At 40.5% G+C, this 14,130-nt stretch overlaps 1 protein-coding gene across 1 annotated transcript; it reads left to right on the top strand.

The window, feature by feature from the left end:
• Positions 1 to 2,762: 2,762 nt before the first annotated feature.
• On the top strand, positions 2,763 to 9,137 carry ATP5MG (ATP synthase membrane subunit g). Its single transcript, XM_084249260.1, has 3 exons — positions 2,763 to 2,833; positions 7,130 to 7,290; positions 8,950 to 9,137. Exons 1-3 carry the CDS (start codon positions 2,782 to 2,784, stop codon positions 9,046 to 9,048), a joined length of 312 nt encoding a protein of 103 aa, XP_084105386.1. The 5' UTR covers positions 2,763 to 2,781; the 3' UTR covers positions 9,049 to 9,137.
• Positions 9,138 to 14,130: the final 4,993 nt, after the last annotated feature.

A 14,130-nucleotide genomic window follows, 5' to 3' on the forward strand; every position in this document is an offset into this window, starting at 1 on the left:
ATGTGTTGGCTTTGCTGGAGTATGATGGGAAAATGAAGACTCTAATTAGCTCTAGTATTGCTTACCAAGAAGGTAATACTAAACTTGGAAAATTATTTAAGTGGCTTTACCAAGCAATCTAGGTTTGTGTTCTTTTAATACAGTTTTTAATAGGTCTGAGAAAACAAACTTTAAAGGTTTTTAATGTTGCAGGTGAAGGTGCCGGTTGCTATTTGGTATCACTCTACAAAAGCTTCATTACTTTATTTGATGCTGGTTGCTAAGCAGCCACTGCACAGAGCATAAGTCTACTGGGTACCTTTGCAAGTCAGAGGCTGATGCTGCACAGTTGATGTTACCTGAGGAAATAATGCACATGTTCTAACTACTAAACAGGAAAAGAATCTAGAAACAAAATGAAGAGCAAAACAAAAAGGTGGACTGAAATAAAACTTGATCAACAAGTGTATTTTGAAACATTCCAGGAAGGTTACTTCTAGTCAAACTTGCCTGGGGGTGTTTGTTCAAAAACTTGTATTTAATAAATGAACACCTGACTTAAAACCTTTGTTATCACTCCATTTGTTACAGCATTAAAAGCTAATGGCTTTTAAGATTTAGAAATCCCTCTGAAAATGTAGCAGACTCTGCCCTTCACTTTTTAAGGTATTATCACATGTATGTGGCTTGGCTGCCTTATCATGCTTCTGAACCCTGAAATTACCTTCAGAAGATGAGCCTTGGGGCATGTTTTTTCCTAATCAATTCACTTGTGGCTTTTTTTTTTTCTTTTTTAAAGATTTATGTATTTAAGCAAACAAGAGCTGGAGTGTAGGCCAGGTGTGCGGGAGTGAAAGGATTTACCAGAGACAGAATGGGGAGCAGAACAGGCAGGTCTAGTGAAATACACCTTTGAGGGGAGCAGCGGGCGAGACAGGAGGTCTGCTGTGCCATGTGGGTTAGTTCTCTGGCCAGGGCTCGAACTCATGCCACAGAGGCTAGCAGTAGTTTAATAGAGCTGTGCCTTTAACCCTTGCACCACCTGGGAGGCCCTGGCTTGACTCTTCCTTTTAAACTCCACATCTTGTATTTTAATCATTCCCCTTTCTTGCCTCTTGTTTCTATATCACTGCCATGCAAGACCTTAGATTAACCCAACATTCCCTCTGCTCACACATTCCAGTTATAGGCCACTGTTAGAGAAAAATGACAATCTTGAGAGTGGAATGACACAAACATGTCTCTAACATTGCCCAACAATGCTGTGTGTTCAATAACTTCCAAAGTTGAACCTCTTAACTTCTTTTCACACTTAGATGACCTTGTCTTCACTGGAGACTTCAGAATTTCCATTTTCAAATTTTTCTCCCATCATTCTATCTTTGACCCTCCCACCATAGCAGGCTAATCTCGCCAGCCTTCTTCCTGCTTCATCATGATCTTGTCATTCACAAGTCTATTCAATTTCTCCTTCAAATTCCACATCTCTATTTGTTTTTCAGACTTGTATTCCTCCTTCAAAGTCATTTATTCTGCTTCTATCCAGTTTTTGGAAACTCTTCTAGCTGATGTTTCCATAACGCTAAATTAACTTTTCATCCTAATTTGACTCCTCTGGAATATTGGACAGCTGATTTGCTCCTACACTAAAACACTGCCCTAGGCGCCTTAATATCACTAATTTTTCTTTCTAGCTCTATAACTTTTCCACCAGTTTTACTTTTCAGGCTTCTCCAGGGTACCTAACTTACACTGTTTTTCTTATCATCTGCAACTTGGCAATATATGTCTTTTCTCCCATTCATATTACATTAGAAAGTTGTTTGGTTTTTTTTTTTAAAGATTTATTTATGCTTACATTGGATAGTTACCACCTTTGCATATACCTGTTCTGTGATACATTAACTCAAGTGTTCCCTCTAAGAAATCATCACAGGTCAGCACCACGCTTAATATATTGATGCCCCTTCTCTGTTTATATTGCTTCTTCAGATCCCAATCCTACCACTCACTAGCTTTGTGGCCATTTATCAATCCCAGTCTTAATGAGGACACTAAACCGGCTTTCTTTAAATTCTAAAATGCCTGGCAGATTGGAGGCCCTCAGAAAATGTTATTTTGTACCTCATATTTGTCGCTGATTAGGGAGTTAGGGTAACTGGATTCCAATCCTGATGTAGGATGCGGAATTACAAAAAATCAGCTGAGGAAAGACACAGGTCTGAGTCAGATGACAAGTTGGGAGGCGGCTGACCTGCCTGCCCTTCACATTACATGTTTGACCTAGGTCCCTGTCTGCCTTTGTAAGACGATCGCGGTGTCCTGCAAAAAAAAATCTCAGCGACGCCTTCCAGCTCTCATTCCCCGCGTTGTTTCAGAAAAACTGCGAAAGCACTCAACGTATTTAAAAAAAAAAAAAAAAAAGGTGGGGTGGGGGGGTTGGGAGAGGGCGGGCGCACAGCAAGCACGGCAGGCTAACGACGCATGCGCCCTTCCGCCACTCCTTGGCCTTCCGGGCCTCCATGTGCGGCTGCCCAGAGAAATGCCTGTTTCTGTGCGGAATCCCACTGTTCTCGAGGCAGCCTCTAATATTACCTTTTCATGTCCACTTTCTCCTCTGTGGCTGGAAGAAAATAAACTTACCGCCCGGGTTGCCGAAAGATAGGAGGTCACCTTAACATCTGGGACCGGCGTGGAAAAGGGAGCCCTGACCTTGGGCGCGCCAAGGGTCCTGAGGCGGGTCCTTCCCGAGGGTGACATTCAGCGGGCCGTTCGGGGCCACGGACTCTCCAGTCTAGAGCCATGGCCCAGTTTGTCCGTAACCTCGCGGAGAAGGGCCCGGCGCTGGTAAATGGTGAGTGCGGCGTCGGACAACCGAGGCAGGCGCGCAGGCGGCGCGGGGGCCTGCGGGGGCCTGCACGGGCCTGAGGGGACGACGGGCTGTGGTAACCTGCGGCACGGTCTGAAGGGGGGATGGAGGGAAGAGGAGGCTGCTGTGGGGCTGCTGTGGCGGTGCTCTCGCCCGGCCGGCGCTGGGGTTCTCTCTCCAGCCTAGACCTTCTGAATTCTACCCACCACTGCGAAGGGAGTGTGAAGAAGTCCAGAGTTGCCAAGCAGCAGCCGCCATTACGCCGTTTTAGGTCTTAGAATAAGGAACATGGAGGGCGTGTGGCTCTGCTAGGAAAACGAAGGAAAGGAGGGCAGAGACTTGTGAGAGTACCAAAAATCGACCTCTTGAGGTTGTCTGGTTCTCAGTACAGTAATTTGGAAGCGTAAAGAAATTTGTAAGGGTGAGTGAACTCTTTAAAGCTGACTTTACTTTCTGTTTTGGCCGCCCTCTTGAGAGACTGTTCGTTTAATTTGAGTAGACGAAATTGTAATTTATGGACGGGTATCCCTGCCCCCGTAAGCATAGAAAGGGATTGGTGTAAACAGTGATTTTTATAGCTTAGCTTTATTGGGGTTTTTCCGTTTGAAAAAAAACCTGAGCCTCACTAATACTTCATGAAGAACAACCCAGAATAGTCACGGCCCTGAGTAGTAGCCCATTCTATCACTTGTCTCCGGAAATGACTTGATTCGACGTGCTGTAGTTTTGTAAATGGTTGAAGCACAGATCTCTAAATAGCTTTCGTGCAAATTTGATTTTGAAATGTGAGTAGAATGTTTTTTATGCATGTAATACTTTGGAACCTATTTTAGTGTGATTGGTATTTTCTTATTCTCCCTGTCTTCCAGCAGCTGAACAGTGAGTTAATTGAAGCCCTTACAATGCCAGATACTATAAATACTTGATTTTCTCCTCCTGCAGAACCCCACACAGTCTGCTAGTTTACAGTTTCCCAAAGAACTTAATTTAGCATTTTTACTATGATCACGAAGCTAATTGTTATGGTAAAGTGCTTAAATTTTACATAGAGAAGGTGTATCTGCTTCATACTTTGGACTTCGTGGATGCACTGAGGCAAAATTATTTAAATTACAAGGAGATCTTACCCCCCCCCCTTGGCTTTTACATTTTTAGGTGGTGCATGTGGAGGAATTGCAAACTAATTTTAATAATAAAATCCAAAGTAAAAGCAAAATGAAAATTTTTATTATGAAATGTGTAAACCTTTTGCTCCATTATTGTGAATAGCTGAAAGGTAACAGTTGTCATTCTTTCAGAAGTACTCAAAAAGGAGAACTCAAGGGGAGCCGGAATGTTAAAATGATTATATGCTTTACTTTACAACATAACTAGGTGTATTAATGTAATTGTTAAGTATCTACTAAAAATTCCTGGGCACAGGAAAGGCCCAAAGAAGCTTACAAAAATAAGTGATTTTACCCCCAGAAAGATGGAGAGTCTTTTTTTTCCTCCCTGCTTATTAAACTTAATACTTTACTTGGATTTCACCCATTTTTCCATTAATCGATTTCTGTTCCAGAAGCCAATTCACAATCCCATGTTGCATGGAGTTGTCAGTCTCCCTGGTTACCTCTGTGAGTTTACCTAATCTTACCTTACAGTTTACCAACCTTTCCTTACATGACTTTGACAGTCTTATGGTTTCTATATAAGTATCTGTCTAGGTACCCTATAAGATGTTCCCCAATTTGGATATGTCTCTCTTTCTCATGACTTGTCTGGAACTGTGTGTTTTGAGAAAGAATATCTCAAAAGTGAAATGCCCTAGTCACATATCAGGATGTATGTGATACCCATATAACATCACATGGTTAAGGTAGTGTTCACCAAGTTTCTCCACTGTAAAATTACTATTTTTCCTTTTCCAGACTCTATTTTTTAGAAACAAGTAACCAAGTCTAGCCCAAAGGGGAGGAGGGGGAGAGAAGAGGGGAGGAGTGACAGCTGCCACATTAGAGAATTCGATTTCCTGTAGAAGGGATATCTCCTTATATTTAAATGTAATTCTTCCATGAGAAAGATTTGCCATCTCTTCCCCATTTATTCAGTCATTTAATGTATGGGCTCATTCAAGTATATTTATCTCATACCTCACACCTCCAATAATATGTTATACTTACTTTCTCCCTCAGATCATTCCAACCTTGACCATTGAGAACTCTTCTGTTGGTACCTCCATCCCTTTGACATACCCCTTCATTTTCTGGTACTACAATCTGCTTCAGACTCCTGTTGTATTTTATCCTGCCTCAACCTTAGAATCAACCATATTCCCAAGCAACCTACTGCTATAGTTTGAAACTATGATCAAAGAAAGCACTGAATATGTTCTTTGCTACTGAAGTATCTTTTCTTCCAGACCCTCTAACTTTACAAGACAGTGTGTGTGTGTTTACACATATATATACATGCATGTAATTGTTTCTGTAGCTTTCTGTGTGTGTGTGTGTGTGTGTGTATTCAACCATGAGTTTGTGTTAATATCTGCAAATCTAATTCAGTACCACAGGATTTATCCTTGCTTTTCTTATCTATTTGTAACTTTCCACTTCTGCAACCTGGCTCCGATATCCACCACTCGTTACTTATGTTTTGTTCATTACTTGTATACATGTGAAGCAGTTTTCTAACTTTTTTTTTAAGATTTATTTATTTTTATACAAGAATTGGGGTACAGGCCAGAGATGCAGGGGTTGAGGGGTGAGAGGATTCACCAGAGACAGCAGGGAACAGAACAGGCAGACAGACTGACTGAAGTACACTGCTGAGGGAGCTCAGGCGAGATAGGAGAGGTCTGTCCCGCCATGTGGGTTTCTCCCTGGCCAGCTGGGAATCGAACTCATGCTGTAGTGGCTGCGGATTGCTCCATAAGTTGCATCTTAACCCCTGTGCCACCAGGGAGGCCTAGTTTTCAAACTTTTTAACCTGTAATCCCTGAAAAGCAAGATTACCAACTGAAGTACAATGTGTAATGATTTTAAGGACAGTTGGTTGACTGTTAGGCTTTTTGTACTTTTTTAAAGATTTATTTTATTTATGCATATAAGAGCAGGGGTGTCGGCCAGAGATGCAGGGGGAGAGAAAATTCACAAGAGACAGATTAGGGAGCAGAATGGGCAAATTGACTGAAATACACTTCTGAGGGGAGCAATGGACGAGACAGGAGAGGGCTGCTGCGCCATGTGGATTAGCTCCCTGAGCAGGGAACTTGTGGCTGCAGATAGCTTCATAATGCTGAGACTTAACCCCTTGTGCCACTAGGGAGGCCCCACACGTTCTACTTTTTGATAGTTCCATCTTATAGGCATAGTTCTATTTAGAACTGTGTCTTAGAGTATTGTGTCTGCTTAAAGATTTACCCATGGTGATGGCGATAGCAATTCTAAGAGTAGTGAAATAACCCAAATGCAGGCATTAATAGGAAAAGCACCAAAGCCTTCCATGATTGTCTTGGAACAATAGATACTTCATGGATATTTTAAAATTTGTGCATTTCTCTTTACATTTGTCTTTTAATTTTTTTTAATAAAATACCTTTCTTATTGAATTTACTACCATAGTCTCATATCAACTCAAGTTAAGAATTTTTTTTCCTGAAATAGTAAATACCATGAGGAATTTTAGCTTGGTTATGGATTCAGGTTTTCACTGCTGTTAAGAATACATACAAGTCTTTTATTTGGTGTTTTGAAGAAAGAGGAGCAGCAGTGCTTTTGTTAAAGATTTAATCCAACACATATACTGATAGAGATACCAAAAATTGATATAATTCCATCTGGATTTGTGGCCAATATTATGACAGATTTTAATCTCATTCTTAGGTTGCCATTCTACATAGCTCCTTTCTTCCCTTTCTACACCTCTTCCCTCTAAATGTTCTTGTTTATACAGGAAAATATGGTTTTATTGTTTTTTGAATCCAACTTTCAGTAACTTTACAGTAACTCGATTTGCCTTTCATACATGAAGTAACACTACTAGCTGGCCACTAGTGAAGTCCTGGCATAATTGAATGTGGCTTCCTGCCTGATTGAACTTCCCGGTGACACAGGTGTTTTGCATCTTTAAAAGCCTCTTGTTACCAGGGAGCAGCTTTGACTTTTCACACCGGGTGCACATTTGGTACAAACATTGAATGAATGTGATGCATGAATAAATATTTATGTCCAGCCCACACATCTGCTTCTTTTGGTCTCTGGTGAGTTCATCCTGGTTGTGTTGTTTTGTTTTGTTTTCCAGCTGCTGTGACTTACTCGAAACCTCGATTGGCCACATTTTGGAGCTATGCCAAGGTTGAGCTGATTCCTCCAACCCCTGCTGAGATCCCTGCAGCTATTCAGAGCCTGAAAAAAATAGTCAATAGTGCTAAAACTGGTAGCTTCAAACAGCTCACAGTTAAGGTAACCACGGGCTAAATGAAAACGTATGTGTATAACAGAAAATGTGTTCTTTTGGGATTTTCCTGATTGTTTGATTAATATATGTATTTTCCAATGAGGCTGAAAACCAGTGTAATGAGAGGTAATCTTTCTTGAATGCTGAGAATATTTACCTTTCTAATTTCATTGTCTGGCTTGAAATAATTAGACTGTTTTATGTCTTCATTTCCTATTAGTCTTACAACAGAAGTGAAGGTTTTTTTAGTGGACACCTCTTTTCCTTTCCTGTTTGGTTAGTGTGCTAGAAGAGGCTGATTTTGCTAATTCTGTACAGTTTTTCATTGTAGTCCTGAAACTGTCCCAATTCTGCCAAAAGTTCTCCTGAACTATATCACAATCACACCCGTAACACTCAATATGGAAAATAAGAATACCAAATCCTAGCAAGCAGATAATATGATGTGAAGAGTTATTGAATTTCATGAAGATATACTCTGAAACTACAATTTAGATTTTATGGTGGCTCCCTTGATCCAAACACAGAATATAAAAAGCCTAAATAAATTTTTGCTGGTTTTAGAACTGTATCCTGAAATGTAGTTATTTTTCAGGAAACTTATCTAATTTCAAGGGGGGAATTCACCCCCGGCTGCTAAAAGTAAAAATGTCCAGTTTTGTTGCGGAAAAGCTTTTTTTCCCTTTTCAACTAGAATTTCAAGATTTATATTTGTTCTTGCATGAAATACTGCTTTGTAGAACCATATATATACTTTTCCTCTTTAGAGCAATAAAATACTGATCTGTGAAACTGAGTATGGAATACTTAAAAAGAGCTAAGCCAGGAGAAAATGGAACCAAATGATGTCTAAAGGGGGATAGACCCCTTCATCTACACATTTTCTTTGGCCAGACAGAAATTTCTGTTCAGAGACTTGCCTTTCCATAGCCATCCTTTCATATGAATGCCCTGTCTAAATGTGTCAGCTATTTCCAGGATGTGGGTTGTTTTAGGACTCATAAAGTGTCTCATAAACTAATAATGAAAGGGTTAAGTCAGTTCAGGTCTTTAAAGAATGCTTTGAAAGAATTTATAAGCTCTGGACTACTTACCTTACATAATTGAAAGTTCAAGGGTTCTCAGCAATCGAACAACGTTAACATCAGTAATTCCTGACTTTGACTAAAACTATCCTCCAATTTGAATAGCATTCTTATATTCTTGTTACTTTATCCTGGAAAAGGATGGTTTTATTTATTTAAAATTTTTTTTGGGGGGGGATAATTTTAAACGTGTGAGAAAAATGTGCATTAATAGTTATGCTTTTGATATGTAACATTTAATATCCATACTAGAATTCATAGAAATTAATCAAATATCTTGTTTTTAAGAAAGAAATATCTCACTTTCTCAATGAAAGTACATTAAATTTATGTGGTTTAAAAATTAAATAGATTGATGGTAAAATGTAATGTTTACATTTGTAAGAAATATTTGACTTTTGAAAGGACTATTTTTAACTGGACGTGTACCTGTATTTATTTTATTTTAATATAACTGATAGATAATATTATTGGTTTCACTTGTACAACATAGTGATTAGATATGTGTATACATTGTGAAATAATCACCACAAGTCTAGTTACCATCCGGTATTTTTTTTGTTTTGTTTCATTTTTCAGGAAGCTCTGCTGAACGGTTTGGTGGCCACTGAGGTGTGGATGTGGTTCTATGTTGGCGAGATAATAGGCAAGCGTGGGCTCATTGGCTATAATGTTTGAAGACCAATCTTTAACATCTGATTATATTTGGTTTACTGTTTGTGTATTCTTGGACCATGTGTGATCAGAAGGGTATTTGAATAAATGAATGTGTCAAAATGAATATTTTCTCTATCAAACACTAAATAGAAGGTGACAATTGCTCTTAGTATTAAGTTGGGTTGTTTATTCTGCTTTAATGAATTTCTAAATGGCATGTCTCTACTTATCCTGAAGTTGGAAAGAATATGAATATATATACCAACCTGGTACATGTATATATGAAGATAACATTTTAATTTGAAGATTTGAAATACATATTTGACTTCACCTCCAGAAAATTAGGGGAAACAACTTTGAGAAAACTATACTTGAAGCAGTAGGAAAAATAGTACTACATGTCAAAGTGATGAAGTTAAATCACATCCACAGTATAAAGAATAGATTTTGGTTTCTGTTTGCTGAAATCCAAAATACTCCTTTTATAATAGCTATGTCTATAAATGTTGGGGTTTCTTGTCAACTTGAATAACTCTCCCTTCCCCCCAAAGAGAGCAGCAAGGTGGTATTCTGTGTGCTTTGTAACATTAACACTAGGTCAGAGTAAATGAAAGTCAGGATCCACTTTTTTTTTTTTTTTTAAAGATTTACTTATTTATTCATACAAGAATTGGAGGCCAGAGGTGTGTGTTGGAGGGGTGAGAGGATTCACCAGAGACAGTGAGGAACAGAGTTCTTAATACTAAGAACAGGTGGACTGACTGAAACACACTGTTACTGGGAGCAGCAGGCGAGTCAGGAGAGGTCTGCTGCACCATGTGGGTATCTCCCTGGCCAGGGATTGAACTCGTGCTGCAGTGGCTGCAGATAGCTTCATAGGCTGTGTCTTAACCCCTTGAGCTACCAGGGAGGCCCAGGATCCACATTTTTAATCTAATTTTGATATGTTTCTATTATTAATCTGTCTGGTTTTATAATTTAGTATCATTCATGGGTCTAAAATAGTATATTTTGTCCTAACAAATAGAACTGACTGGTATCAGTCTCAAACCATTTTATTGAGAATATTGTAGAAACTTACTCATTGGCTTTTGCCAGGAATCTTAAAATCTTTGAATGACTTATCTGTCTGTTTCTAAATCTATTATAACACTTGGCAGTACCAGCTGATGATAACCAAAAGATAATTGCACATTGGGAAAAAACATGGCTTACATTATAGTATTAATCCTTTTATAATACCAAACTTTCTTCTGGTCCATCCCATATTTACTCACTACATTTAGAACACTGTTATTTTAACCTAATAAAGAATACAGCTTTTCTAAGTGATAGGCCAGCCATCTCCATAGAGACTGCTACTATTCTGAAATATGAAGAAATACCTAATATAACTGCTTCTGCAATACACACAGGTGGTCAAAACTGAAACTTCATCTTAAAGCATTTGGAACTCAAAACATACCATACTCAGCAAAAGCACTGATAAGGTATTGACTATAGTGATGATCTTCTGTGAGTTTCCCTTTCATGTACTCTTAATTTGCCCAGAAAACAAAGCAAATGTAAAAGTATGAGATAATTTAGCACTAATAAGAACTTAGAGAAACTTAGTTGATTCATGACTTTTTTTTAACCACATGGTAACACCAGTAAGTCCTCAAAATAAACATTTACTACTCACTTCATTGCTACTTCCTCCTCCGCTGTACAGCACACCTCTGATTTATATGGTTAATAGTGCATGTACAGAATTTTTGTAGATTAAAATAGCAGTGAGCTCCTTACAGTGGCCACTTGACTTTTCCTGTTACTTTTTTGCCCTTCTAAAACCCAAATGTCCTGTCTCCTAAAACTGTTGAGCCTAGCTCACTGCATTTGTTTGCCCCTGACAACTTCAGTATACCTCAGGTAGTCATTAAGCACCAATTCCTATGTCCAGCTTTAAGTCTTACCATCATCATATACCCACTTTCCCTGGTTGTTGCTGTAGAAACCAATATTCAGATCACCCATCTTTGTTGCTTGACTTTTCTCCTGCCTCACAGTTACTCTATGACTTCCATCTTTTTTTTTTTTTTTTTAAAGAGGCATTTTTATTTATTTATTTATTTGGTTGGTTGGTTGGTTTATACATGCACTGGGTACAGTCAGAAGCAGGGTGAGAGAATTCACCAGAGCCAGAGTGGGGAGCAGAGCAGGCAGAAGGACCGAAGTACACTGCTGAGGGGAGCAGCGGGCGGCAGGAGAGATCTGTGAGCCATGTGGGACCCTCCTCTGGTGGCCTGGGAGCAGCCGGGGATCGAACCGGCGTCGCAGAGGTCGCGGGCAGCTTCGCAACCCAGCGCTCAACCGCTGCGCCACCGGGGAGGCCCACCATCTTAATTTTTTTTAAAGATTTATTTATTTATGCATACAAGAGCTGGGGTACAGGCCAGAGATGCGGGGGGTGAGAGGATCCACCAGAGAGAGAGTGGGGAACAACAGGCAGACCGACTGAAATACACTGCTGAGGGGAGCAGCGGGCGAGACAGGAGAGGTCTGCCTCACCATATGGGTTTCTCCCTGGCTGGCCGGGGATTGAACTCATGCTGCAGAGGTTGTGGATTGCTTCATAGCTCAGTGCTTATCCCCTTGGGCCACCAGGGAGGCCCAATCTTAATTCTTGGCAATTTCAACATACATGGATAGGCAGCTTTCAGAGGATGTCCCTGCATCACAGCAGCACCATCACTAGGGAACTTAGACATGAAAATTTCTGTTAGACCTAAAAACTCTTGAGGATGGACTCTGACAGTTTGTGTCTTACCTTGCTCTCCATGTAATTCTGATGCTTAAGTTTAAGACCCATTGGCATCACTGACCCTTTCTATAAATCGGCCTTTCAGTTCCTTTGAAAATCCAATGATTGTGGCTTGCACCTTCCTTGGGCACTCATTCCCATATTACCAATTTGAACCACACCATAGTTTCAACTTCAAGCATTCCTCTCTGACCACCTGTTATCTTTTGAGCGCATTCCCTCTAATCTCAACTCTTAATTCATAGTCACCATTGCCTATCAGTAAATTAATAACTAGCATCTCCATCACCTTCTCATTTCCTTCCTTACCCAACTTAGTATTCCATGGTGAATCATAATGACTCGCTATAATACACCATCACCTTCCTTGCCTCTCTGTTGTCTCATTTGCTGTAACCACATCCTAACCTAAGTCGACCTCTATATTTGCACCCATGTAACTGAATGTGCCTGGAGGAAACAACCAAGGTGGTTAGTGTCACTTCAAATCAGAACCTAAAGAGAGCACTTAGTACTGCCTGACAATCATACTCTCTTTGGACATGATTACTTCTGTCAATAGACCACCTGGCTTCCTAGTTATCTCAGAAAATTGAAGCAAATAGAGAACTTCAATGTTCCCGTAACATCATCTACTCACCTACTGTATCTGCATCCAGATAGGTACTTAGCTCCACCCTGCCTATGCTATATTACTTGTGCTCCTTTTTAAAGCCTTAACATCTTCCATTCCCATTAGATTTTTCATCTGCTTTGTTCTACAAATGTACACGTGCTGTGAATCTAACCAACCCTATATAACATCAGCTCCCTCTGCAGCAAAATACCTCAAAAATACCAATACACCTTGTCTCCAATTCTTGTCCTCTCTAACCAGTTCTAATCAGGTATTCATACTTTCCACTCCACAGAAATGGCTCATTTTATTTTTTTAAAGATTTATTTATGCATACAAGAACTGGGGTGCCGGTCAGAGATGCAGGAAGTGAGAGGATTCACCAGAGACAGAGTGGGGAGCTGAACAGGCAGATTGAAATACACTGCTGAGGGGAGCAGCGGCAGACAGGAGAAGTCTGCTGTGCCTTGTGGGTCAGCTCCCTGACCTGACTGCTGGGAATCAAACTTAGTAGCTTGACAGCACTCTCTTTAACCCCTGCACCACCAGGTCCCTGGAAGGACCTCTTAAATGGCCTCCTTCCAAGATTGCCTGCCTACTCTATTCTTCACATAGTGATCCTATAAAGCAAGATGTAAGTTATACCATGTCACTGCTCAGAATCTTTCAATGACTCCCACCTCAGATGTAAAGCTAAAATCCTTATAGTGGGGCCTCCCCGGTGGCACAAGGGGTTAAGCACAACACTATGAAGCTGTTTGCAGCCTTTGCAGCACAAGTTCCATCCCCATTTGCTCCTGATCCCCAGCCAGCCAGCCAGGGAGCAACCCACATGCTGCAGCAGACCTCTCTTCCCTGCTACTCCCCTCAGCAGTGTATTTCAGTCTATCTGCCTGTTCTCCCCACTCTTATCTCTGGTGAATCCTCTCACCCCACCCACCCTGCACCTCTGGCCTGTACCCCAGTTCTTATATGCATAAATAAATAATTCTTTTAATAAAAATGAAATCATTATAGTGGACTACAAGGCCCAAGAAGATCTGGCTTTCCCTTGCATCTCTGACCTCATCTCCTGCCTCTTTCCCGCTTTCTCCAACTGCGTCAAAGCTCCCCTTGTTTTTCCTCAAACATACCAGGCAATTCCTGCTTTAACACTGATTGGTTCCTCAGTTTGAAATGCTCTTCCTCTAAATGCTACCAGGGTGCCTCCCTGGTGGTGCAGGGGTTAAAGACAAAGCGCTGTCAGGCTGCTGCCAGCCACTGCAGCACCAGTGAGTTCAATCCCCAGCTGGCCAGGGAGCTGGCCCACATGGCAAGGCAGACCTCTCCTGTGTTGCCCGCTGCTTCCCTCAGCAGTGTATTTCAATAGATCTGCCTGTTCTGCTCCTCACTTTCTGGTGAATTATCTTTGACCCCCCCACCCTCCACCTCTGGCTTATGCCACAGTTCTTGTATATATAAATAAATCTTTAAAATAAATAAATAAATATTACCAGGCCAGGCTCCCTCACCTCATTCAGTGTTTTCGGTGTGCATTTCCCCAATCACCCATATAAAATTGCAAGAAATATCTTTCCAAATATTCTTTTCCCTTACCCTCCTTTTTTTGCTCTGAAAGTTTCAACTTCTAGCAGTCTATATAATTTATTATTATATAACTATTATTGCTTAATTGTTTTACCTT

Source organism: Talpa europaea (genome assembly GCF_964194135.1).
Source record: "Talpa europaea genome assembly, chromosome: 12".
In the NCBI taxonomy this organism is placed as follows: domain Eukaryota; kingdom Metazoa; phylum Chordata; class Mammalia; order Eulipotyphla; family Talpidae; genus Talpa; species Talpa europaea.